This window comes from Colius striatus, chromosome 7 (genome assembly GCF_028858725.1).
Source record: "Colius striatus isolate bColStr4 chromosome 7, bColStr4.1.hap1, whole genome shotgun sequence".
NCBI classification, from domain to species: Eukaryota; Metazoa; Chordata; class Aves; order Coliiformes; family Coliidae; genus Colius; species Colius striatus.
The window spans coordinates 15,360,580-15,371,873 of record NC_084765.1 but is presented as its reverse complement, the minus strand read 5'-3'; the positions used below and the strand labels follow the sequence as shown (position 1 = coordinate 15,371,873).

General features: G+C 45.4%; 1 protein-coding gene across 7 annotated transcripts in view; it reads right to left on the bottom strand.

The window, feature by feature from the left end:
- Nucleotides 1–1,478: 1,478 nt before the first annotated feature.
- OSBPL5 (oxysterol binding protein like 5) overlaps nt 1,479–11,294 on the bottom strand; it is a 136,001-nt gene continuing 126,185 nt past the window's right edge. For all 7 annotated transcript variants that reach the window (XM_061999490.1, XM_061999497.1, XM_061999493.1 and 4 more), the window contains exons 17-22: nt 9,244–9,380; nt 6,626–6,811; nt 5,988–6,126; nt 4,662–4,779; nt 3,953–4,055; nt 1,479–2,842 (exon numbers count right to left, since the gene is read on the bottom strand). In XM_061999490.1, the coding sequence (XP_061855474.1) occupies nt 2,707–2,842; nt 3,953–4,055; nt 4,662–4,779; nt 5,988–6,126; nt 6,626–6,811; nt 9,244–9,380 (819 nt within the window). In that variant the 3' untranslated portion in view covers nt 1,479–2,706. The remainder of the gene's footprint in view (nt 2,843–3,952; nt 4,056–4,661; nt 4,780–5,987; nt 6,127–6,625; nt 6,812–9,243; nt 9,381–11,294) is intronic.

Here is an 11,294-nt window from a genome sequence, read left to right as displayed (position 1 = left end):
CACCAAAGCTGATGTCTTGCTGCCGAGGGCTACCCACCGACAGCGCAAAGGAGGGGTAATGGGCAGAAGGAGAGTTTCTCCAAACCCACACAAACCAAGTGCCTCACTGGGTCTTCTGAAGCCCTAGAAAGGTTCTCAACTTTTTTAAACAGCAATCACTCCTCCTAGACAAATATAGCCCTGATTGTTCTTCAGAATACCTCTCATCCTCCATGTGCACCTAACTGGCACATAGGAATGTTCACCTGAAGATGTTGAAATTGGATTAAAATCAATGGCACAAGGGTTTATAGATTGTTCCTTTTTGGATTATTTGTAATCCCCTGCAGCAGTGGCAGTAAATGTTGGAAAGTCCTCCTCTGCTAATGCATAATAAATTTATGTAGGTTAATAGTCCCTCTCATTGAACCGCTCCTCTCATGGTAACTGTGTTTTGTTTAACTGCAGTAACATGTCCCAGAGAGTTTCCTGTGGGTGCATGGTTTGGTAAAATGGAATTGATCCAAAGAATTTCAAGCATTCCATTTACACCTACTGAAGGCTTCTTGCTCAGCAGCGCTGCTCTTTGGGTCAGGTGGGTTTGAGGATTTTTTCTTCTTTCTTTTTTTAGTAACTATTTCTTCAAACCAGATTACATTTGTACCAGAGATGTAAATGTCCCTACGGAAGTGAAGAGGCTCCTACCAGTAACTCTAAGACATGGTCCTGGGCAGTGTGTGACAAGGAGAGCTGTGCTGACAGGCGTAGATGTGCTGATTTGCTGCAGCGCTGCCAGGAGATGTAGGCAGGACAGCAGCAGACGTGTTTGTGCAGCATTGGGAACAAAGGCTTTCAAGGTGCGTGCGGGGCCTTGCACAGCTGGGCAGGCTCGCTGGCAGCTGAGCACTGCTGGCGGCTGAGCACTCTCAGGCAGAGGCCAGACTTTGCACTGCATGTGGCACGGGGCAGAATTCCTTGGGAGGGAGTGACTAGGATGGTGTCCTTCAAAAAGACACGTGAACTTCATCAATAATGTTGGCATTCTTCAAGGATAATTCCTCAAGGATGAAGAATCCTTTGGCTTTCTGCAGACTTTTGCTAATAACAAAGTCGCTCTCACCCTTTTTATTTTTGTGATCTGTTCCTTGAATTTTGGCTCACAGATGCCGGCTCTCATCCTGACTGTTCATGTCAGACGTGGGTCTCTCCACTGAACTATCTACTCGCTGTCATCAAGTCATCTCCTTAAGATAAAGGTTTTCCAAGCCCAAAACAAGTCTCTATATTTACACGTACAACCACTTTTCTAATTTGAGGAGGTTGTTGCAATGAGATGACACAGGCAATCTGAGCCTAAGGAGTAACAAGATGCTATCACTGTTCTAACGTATGGCTTCTGTCTGAGATTCTTGAGGGTCTTTTCCTCCAAAAAGCACGGCCTAAGAGCTGTTTACTTGTAAAATTACACAAAACACAAAACTGAGTTCAGATACACAAAATTTGCCAGATAGACTGCTGCTGAAAGTTGTGTGTAGTTTTATTTCAACATATCAAGCACAAACAGGTTTCCCCTAACTGGGGAATATGACGAGGAATGTACTTAAAAATTTGGAAACATTTACATTGAAAGATAGCCCAGACTGGCACCACCACTAAGTATTTTAAGGCTGTATATATAGCAGTACTTATCACTTGGAACTACTTCAGGCTAGAAAAGAAAGGCTTAGTATTGTCCGCAGTCTACAGAAAATATTGCAAATCTTTAAAAAAATGGTGTAAAATAGGAAGACTATTAACAGAGTTGAACAATGCAGTGGCAAAACCCTTCCTCCTTCCTGACCTTTGACAACAAATGTGCCTACGACCAAACAAACGTACACCTACATTGCTCTCATCCCTCTGGCCTACCCTGGGGCAGTGGATCCTTCCCTACAATGCTCTTGTGTGACCCTATAGAACAGCCATATAGCAAACCATAACAAGAATATCAGGTGACCAGTTTTACGCACAGGTGCGTCCAACTTGACCCTCGATGGGCCTGATCCAGGGCACCTGTCAGCTCCGTCACAGAACGAGGAGCTTTCGCTGAATACTTCCCATTCCCTAAAGAGGAACGGCTCTAGGAAATTGTGCATATTTACAGTTCCCGTGAAACGGAAAAGAAAACACATCCTGAGGTCCCACTCTGTGTGTGCTGACAAAAACATCATGACTACATATCTCGGGGGTTGGACTTTTTGGACCAAGTGTGCTCCCTCCCACAATTAAAGGCAGCTGGCCAGGCCCTGTGTACATCAGCTCTGTACAGTCCCCAGCTGCACTCCCTCACCCAGAGAGCTATCAGCCAGCCTGGCAGGACCTTTCCAAAATGCTGGGGTCTTCACCCTTTTAGGGGTACCAATACTGCTGAGTAATTATTAGTTGCATCAGAAAATGACAAGACATAGAAAACAAATTGCACAATTAAAGCTACATTTGGCTTCAGCATTAAGGCCCGTACAGGTTAAGAGGTCCTTGAAGATGTACATGTAAAAGGCAAAAATGACATAATCTGCAGGAACAAAGTTTTGCACGTTCCCAGGTCCCTTTTTAACCTCATTTTTCAACTGTCTTCCACCTCTGCCGTGTTGGTTCTAAAGTGCTTTGGTGCCTCGCTGGGCTCCTTGCGCGAGTGGCCCTCCTCCTGCAGCCCGGCATCAATCGTTATTGCTGCCAAACGTAGTGATTTTATTTGAAGACATAATTAATGAATAGCTGACACGTCAGAAAGATGCAGAGGAGAAACCAACATTGAGAGTCCAGAAGGAAGCTTTCAGAAGTGACCTTCTTGTGGAAGGACTTTTTGTTCAGAGCACTGAGGTTTCTGGAAAATAAAGCAGCGTGTTTATTTGTGTGTCAGAGGGAGCTGTGTGTTCACATCCAGAGCCTCTACACTGGGGGGGGTTCTCATACTTCAGAGATACCCTTCACAGTACAGCACTGTGCTCTACAGACTTTACCTCTGCTCTTTGTAACAGAAAGATAAGTACTTCTGGCTGCTGTGGGATTAGGCAGAGCATGCAGGCTGGCATGAGAAGCTGTAAAGGCCCAAACCTCAAGAGCTCTCTTCATCCAGCACTCACAAACCCATGCCCTAACCTTCCCTGATAGAGTAACTTGCCCTGGACACCCTGAAGAGCAGCAGAGAAAACCTAAAGCCATCTCAGCAACGGCTCAGGCATCGAGAAACTGTGGGCCTCACATGAGCTCCCATCCTCTGCAGCCTCAGGAGGGCTGGCTAACGCTCCTTATGTGGAGGGGAATCTGAATGGCTCCCCAGAGCAGGTGTAGCAGCTCATACCTCCCCTGCCCTCCCCGCAGCTGTCTACAAGACAAAGGATAGCACTAGATTAAACAGGTGTACTCACTGCTTCCCTCTGAGGGCAACTAGCAATTTATACAAAAAGCAGGAAATTTGTGCTTTTCACCTGTGGAGCCCAATTTGCAGACCACACACCTGCATCTCTGCCACAAACTGAGCAAATTCATCATAGAATCATAGAATGCTAGGGGTTGGAAGGGACCTTTAGAGATCATCTAGTCCAACCCCGCTGCAGAAGCAGGTTCACCTAGATCATGTACTTGATAAGAAGGGAGATCTCCTGCTTTCTTGCCTAGCAGGGATTTATTTACAGCCAGGACCTGGCCTACTCTCTCCCAGCTTATGCAGCCGTTTGGCAGATGGGAGTGCTAAGAGACACTGACCATGCTGAGGTGATATTTTTTGCCCCATAAAGAGAGTCTTAAGAGACTTGCTCCCTGTTCCAAGCGGGGAATGGGCTTGCCTTGCTGTTATGTTAACAGGTTACCTATTGACACAGTCATTAATTGCAGCCCTGCAGTTGATAAGGCTGCTCCAAAGGCCACAGTAGAGGAGTTAAATGCCACTGGTTAGGTTTTAGCCTATCTTGATTTGATGAGGGAGAATGGTTACCTGTGTATATCCTGTTGGTCTCTCTGTAGGGATAAGACGGCTGAATGGATTTCCTTCAGGTGATTCATTTCTTTCCCACACTGAGCGCACAGGCTTTCAAACCCTGCAGCAAAGCATTGAAGGACATGATGCTTTGCATCACCATTGCTAGTGGTGGTGGTGTAACACAAACCAGCTCCACTCAGCAAGTGGCTGGCTGTGATCAAATTGTCAGAGCCAGGGGTGACACTTTCAGAAGGAAACATGGGGAGAAGGAGATAGGGGGCAGTATCTGCCACCCTGAAGATCCAAGTCAACAAAACAGGACTTGTGACAATGACATGAGGCCTGGGGCCCCTTTCTCTGCTGTCAGGAAACAATTTTTGCAGCATGCTTCTCAAAAAGCATGAGAGAGGGGAATGGAGTTCTCACACATGCCCCCATCTCTGAAACATTCAAGGTATCTCCAACAAAGGCTGAGAAAACGGAATGAGAAACAAAGACTGTTTCCTATCTGTTAACTGGAACAGCAGCATATTTTTCCAACATGTCTGTGCCAGGAGCTGGGAAGCCCTTGTTGGCAGAGACAGTGTAAGGCAGAACCTACAGAGGACTCCCCTGCCAGAGCAAAACCACCTAGAGTAGGTAACACAGGAACTCATCCAGCCTCAAGGAATAAGGCAGCATGGAGAGAACACCAAGGCCTTACCCAGTGATACTCAATACTTGCCATCATCATCTGAGAGCTCCTGCACCGACTCTGGCGTCGAACAGCTGCTCTCGGTGTTCTGGCTGTGGTTGGAAGGCTGGTCACTGGCTTTGCGGTGCCTGCCATCTTTGGCAGACCTCTGGGTAAAACAAGGAGTACAAGACACTCAGACACTGTCAAATTGAAGACCCTTGTGTTTGGGTTTAAACAAAATGGTTCAGGGTGCCAGGGAATATCTGTGAGATTGAGAAGTTTATTTTCTCAGCAACTCCCAGCAGTTGGACTCTTTGCAGCTACTTCAGGATATTGCACACATGCCCCTGACAGAAGCGTTTCCTCAACTGATAACATCCTTAAGACACTCAACCAAATTATTCTTCTTGTTGGTTGAACTGACACACACTAGTGACAAATTTGATATTCTTTTGCTGAGTTGTGTACCCACCAAGCAGATACGTAAGAGAAAGGATGAAAAATATAGAATAAAATTTCCCAGGGAAGATTCTTCCTAAGATGCCTAAAGGTTTTAAACATCACAGAACTGCTACATCTAATTTCTTGATGCACTTTGGAAAGTTTCTCTCCACCTCTCAGATGAGTAAACTAAATACGTTGATTCAAACACTTCTCACCAGAGGGTCTGAAAAGCAGTTATGAACTTCAAGTTCCCCTCTGCTTTAGAGACATTCAGATTTGGGGTACTATAAAGGAAAAGTCTATGTACATAATAAGATACAAGCTCTTCAATGTGTGAAATATGGTATTGAAAGAGGAGGGGGTCTATGGGAATCTCTAGTGTCTGGTATCAACATGGGTTACACCTAGCTAGTTCAGTAGTTCTACATTTGTAAAGCATTTTAGGAATGACATACACTACTCCAAAGAAGAATGTAATGAAATAAGGTATTATCTCTCTTTAAGGAAAAGGATGGAGAGAGGTGTCTTGTCTTGTCAAAGGGGAAGTTAAGTGACAGAGGCTGATGGCAAAGACCAAAATTGGAGTTGCAGGATCTCAGCTGTGTACTGCAAAACCTTTCTTACACCCTCACTATGGGATGTTTTCTGCTTGGGGAAACACTGAACAGCGAAGTTCAGCTCAGTCACATGCAAAAACCAGTATGAGAGTTACTGTCACCAACAATGGGTAGAAGAAAATCACCAAAATGGATAGGACACATCAACCAAGAATCATAATTATTTGGAGATAATGATGGTATAATATTGCAGGTCTAGAGTCATATTTACCCAAAACAAACCTTTCAGCCTATGTTGTGCTTACACAAAAATGCTGCAGAAAAGGGCTGCAATTTAAACATTGTAAACAATTCCCCATAACAGGCTTTTTACCTTGTGCCGTGCAATTTGATTGTTCACGCATGCTGTTTTGTGGTTTGCCATCCTTGTGGATAAGTGCCTTTCCATGGTCTGAAGTATCCCGTTCTTCTCAAACTGGGCAATGTCATTCAAAGGGTCCCAAGGTCTTAAACTTTTGAGGTCAAAGGAAATAAAAATCAGAAAAGCAAGAATCCCACAGCAGGTGTGTTAAGAGAACCTAGCAGTAACTGCAATTATCAGTGCTAGGGGGAACAAGATACTTCCCTCTACATTCACTCTTTCCAGCAATACATGATGGGGGTTCTGCTGACAGCAGCTTTGCCATTTCTTGCCAGGGGAGGAGACCACAGTTGTCAACCCTGCTCACACAGTGCAAGGAATCTCTGCTAAATGATTCCACACTTGATGGCAGCAACAGGGATTTGTACCAATGGCACAGCAGACTTTTCCATTGCCAAGCCCTCATCTCTAGCTGTCCCCAGTCAGTACCAGGAATATGTATTCATATAATGACAGGGAGCTCAGAAAGAGCAAGCCCTGGGCAGTTTGGGGAATGGCAGGCTCCGAACTAGAGGTCTGTCTGTTACCTTGCCTGCAGCCCTGGGGCTGAGGCGGCGAGGTGTGTTCATACCCCCCACCCCTGCACTCACTCCTCGTATTTGTAGTGCCACTCGTTGGCCGCCTCATCGTGCCGGAAGAGCAGCGGCTGCCACTCTGCGCCGCTCTCCCTCCGTTCCCGGGCAGCGTTCCTCTGCTCCTCTTCCAGTACAAATTTTTCCTGCGTTGCCTTGTGTTGATCACCTTTGTTTATTGCACTAGTAACGTGTTGCCAAAGCCTAGAAATACAAAGGAAAGCAAATGAAACCACCTGAAAACCAACAATGCATTTTGCCAGCTGGTACCACAGACCAGACACTTTCCAGTCTGGTGCAGAGGAACTGCAACAGGATCCCTCAGCCTCTGTTTTGGCTTGGAAATGAGAGGAACAGTATGAACGTGGAACCACTGAATGCTGCACACAATGAGAACCTGAAGAACAGGTAACTTCCCCTCCAAAACTAGGAAAATTCTCAGTTCTGTCTGCATGAGTTATAGGATAGTTATGCTCAATTCATTGAGGTCAGTGGCCTCTTCAGAGATGACTGATGGCTAAGGGAGAATCTCTTATCTTCCTCATCCTTTCAATCACTTATGTTTAGGACCCTTTGTCTTGATATCTATCCCCAAAACAAAGGCTTTATAGTTAAAGTTTAGAAACACTGGGAAACAAATTCTGATGCACAGCTTGCAGCTGCACATGCAATGTTGTACCTCTGTACAGGATTAGCAACCAGTTCTGTGGGAAACTGATTCAGTCTGCAAGAAACAGGCACGTACTTGTGCTCACAAGCTGCAAACACCAGCTCGGGCTTTCACTCGCACTTATCTGAAGCTGACAAAAGACATGTCATCTGTCCTACGGTGTCTCACTGAGCCTCTGCCCAGAGAAGAGGAGCTGCCTTTTATGACAGAAAAATCATTAGGTTTTTTTTTTCCTTTTGAACTATAATCAAGATGTGATAGGTCTTTCCACAGTTCCTCTAATGATAGCACTCTGATCTTCATTTCAGAGTTGAAATACTCTGGGATCAGTAGTTATCCCTCCCAAAACATTACTCAGTGGTTCAGCGGTTAGAAGAGGCGCTGCAGATCCAGGCTGTTCCAGTATACCCAGCTCCACAAAACATCACTCTCCCATTTAGAAGATTAATATATTAATGCATTTAACCTGGAGCTTGCTGTGAAGCTCTTAATTTAAAAGTGTGCTGATGCTTTATTTCTATTACCATAACACAACACTTCCAAAAAACCAGACTCTTAGATTATTAACTGAAGGCAAAGGAAGACTTTCCTGTCCTTTTTGACACGTCACTCTCATTTTCCTGTTTATGAATCTTTCCTCCCAGAAACAAAGAAAGGAAACTCAAAGTGATGCAGGTGGGGGAGGGAGGAGTGAAAATCACAGCCTGCAAAAATGTTGCGGTAACGTAAAAAGTCAGTCCTAAGGAATGCAGTGGTTTAAAGAGCGAGTCCTGCCATTCTAAGAACCTCAGAGGGACAGACACAAAATTGTTTGACAAGGGCAAATTGCTCCATCAAGATCTGCATATGTGAGATAATGAGATCCTTCACTGTAAGCTGCGTAATGGAATGAGCTTCAGAGACTCATCAGCATTTGGGAAAACAGGTGATTTTCAGCACTGAAGGAAAGGCAGAATATAACCTGGACTAGATGGTAATTTATTTGTGCACTGTCAGCATAATAAGGAGCTCGGTGGAACATCCATTAGGGATCTCTGTAACTTTCCCTTTTACCTCCTTCCCCTGCATGCATGTGTAATTATTGATCTGTGATGTAGCAAAGGGAGTCATTTCTGGCAGCATCCTGGTAAACATAGAAATGAAGATTCTTTGTCTGAAAGACTGAAATTTCTTGTCTCCTTCAAAAGAATCTTCTTCAGAAGACTGATAGAGAAATGTGCTGGGGTCTGTTCTGCTCTGTGACAATGGCAACTGCCCAACTCTAAGCTACAAATACAGACTTCATTGCCCATACGGTCCACTGCTCTCCAGAACAAAGTAAATGTTCCAGTGCTTTTATTTTCATGCAGTGTTTTCTTTACCCATAAAAAGGGGAATCTTGTTAGTGTGATGTGATGTAACGCCAAAATCAGATGCCCCCAGGGAAATGGCCAGAGTGGTGCAGAGCCAGGCAGCAAACTGCATGAACTGTTTGGGATTCAGCTGGTGCTGGCTCCCTGTCCCATGGGCTGGTGGGACTAGCTGGTTTGAGGCAGTGCCCTGTGATGTTGCTCCAGCTGCTCTGGCTCAGGACCTGGCTTGGGAATGCTCAATGCACCACGTAGTCATTCCTTCTACTTCCTAAATCATGTGCCAGGAATATATTTTTAGGTAATCCAGACTACACTAGGAAATCTGGTGCAGACTTCATTGGAGATCTCAGCTGAGATTATGAGGCAGGGTTAAACATCTGTGTAATTATGTGCTCTCATAAAGTCCTGTTATGTGGTTCAAACTACTGCTCTGCTCATGCCAGGACTTTCCATGACTCCTGCATCCAGTGGTTGAAGAGCCTGCGGTTGAAACAACCCTTTGTAACAAGACATCCAACCGCAGATTGACATCTTGCCCTTCCATAAAATGTTCCAGCAGTTACAGAGAGCCCTCAGATACGTAGAGGCAGCCAGACACCCCCAGAGCTCTTTACCTCTCTGACTCCAGGTCTGTCTGCTCCTCAAACAGCACAATGTGACGCTTCAGCCTCTGCCTTCGGACTTCACTGGTCGGGTTCCAGAACATTTCCGTGTTCCCATTTTTCAACTCATTTATATGCACTTCCCCATCCTGAGAAGGAAAATGAAGTGGAAAGGTTAATGGCAATCAAAAACACAAGGCAGAAAATGATCCTGATAAATAGCAGCTGCTTCCAGATGATGCTCAGGGATAGGGCTTGCGTAGAAGGCTTCTTTCCTCCTCTGTCCCATTAAATCTCTCTGAACACTTCCTGAATGTTTCTAAAATGAATGAGGTGAGGCATTCCCAGAAACAGCAGCTGAATCAATCAAAGAATTAGAAAGGGACCTGGTCCCTTTTGTTGATATTATCCCCAGACAAGGGTACCCTCAAAACTCGTAAGATGCTCTTCTTGTCTCACTGTTCCTCCCAGGTACCACCCAGCACATCTAAACAAGCTCCTTACCTCATTTTCCAGTCTTACTTCTGTTCCTCAATGCTGAACTCTCATGCAGAGCCTACTGAAATACCATCCTTTCTAGAAAGGAGAGCTATAGCTGAGATACTATTTCACTTTTTTTTTCAGTGTAGCCAGGTTTTTCTATTATTGCTCCTGAATTTCATGCCAGGAGTCTTTCATCTCAATTCCTTGCCAATTTGCTTAGCAACCAGCTATTAAACAGAGCTTCTCTAATCTGAGGCTGTCCAGACAATATTGCTGCATCCCTGCTTGACCAGGCTCCCCAGCCCTGCTGACAGACACAGCAGTGCCATGGAGCCAGACAAGGTCATTTGCAGAGCACACAGCGAACTGCACAATGCTGACTGCAACCAGAGTGAATCAGGGGAATACAGCTGCTGAGCAGCATGTGCACTGGTGCCATTCAGCTGCCTGGACATGGCATGAGCATTGTGCAGACCTTACTCAGGCTGTGGCTATTGGCTTTGCTTGTCATGGCCTAATTCCTTTGTGTCCCAGCTGCGACATTTGTTCCCCTGCCACAGTCGCTGGTGTGTGTCTCAAAGTTCACTTTGTACATCTTCAGCCATGCAATTCCTTCAACCCAGAGGAGCTCTCATCCCTTCTCAAAGTCTCACTTAGGATTTCCTCTGCCACATATTGAGGTGCCAGTTTCAGGACACATCTCAGGTCCTCAAGAGCCCCCAGTTTTGGATAGGTGGAGGCAGGTAGGCATTATCAAACATCACTATGTGCATCTCTACGGGGCATATATACAAGCCTTCAGCCGCTGTTTTGATCTTGGGGCTAAGAAGCATTGGGATTTGCTTTCTTTCTTTATTTAGGTGGATTTTCAGGGCCTGAGGCACAGAACTAGCCTTTCAGCTGTGAGAGTGTCTGTCAGGAAACCAGGAAGTGCCAGAGAGCAGGGCAACACTCTCAGCGGGGAGAGAGGAGAGCAATCAACATCCCTACTGCTGTGCAGCAGCTACTCTATTCACAGCAAGCAACTGCAAACAGCACCTTATGGAGCCACCCTTTCAAAGCCATTTAACTTTCATACATTGATCTAATTTTCTGCACTACAAACAATCAGCATAAGCAACAAGGGAGGAATAAATGATTTTCAGGCTGGAAAAACGCAAACACAGAAGGCTGGGAGCTGAGCAACACACAACCACATGGCTCTCTCCAATGGGGCTTGCAGGACCCACTGCAGACATGGTACTCCACAACGCACCAGAACTCACACTGCCAAGGCTCATCCTACAGGAAAGGGAGCTCAGAATGGAGAATAAACCCAGGCACAGGAGCAAATCTCCTTGTACACACCTAGAAAGTGCAAATCTCCCAGTTTCAAAATGGTCATTAGCTTTTCATGTAAAAAGACAGTTTGCCTGAGGGGAGGAGTCCAATACCAAAGGCTACACTATAGAAAGGGCAGGCACATTTCACTTGACCTACTTTAAATAACTCCCTTAGGATGAGACACATCTTATCCCAGAAATGGCAGTTGCTATGGCCTGGAAAGGGACTGTAGGTCAATTGCAGGATGTAGATGTCTA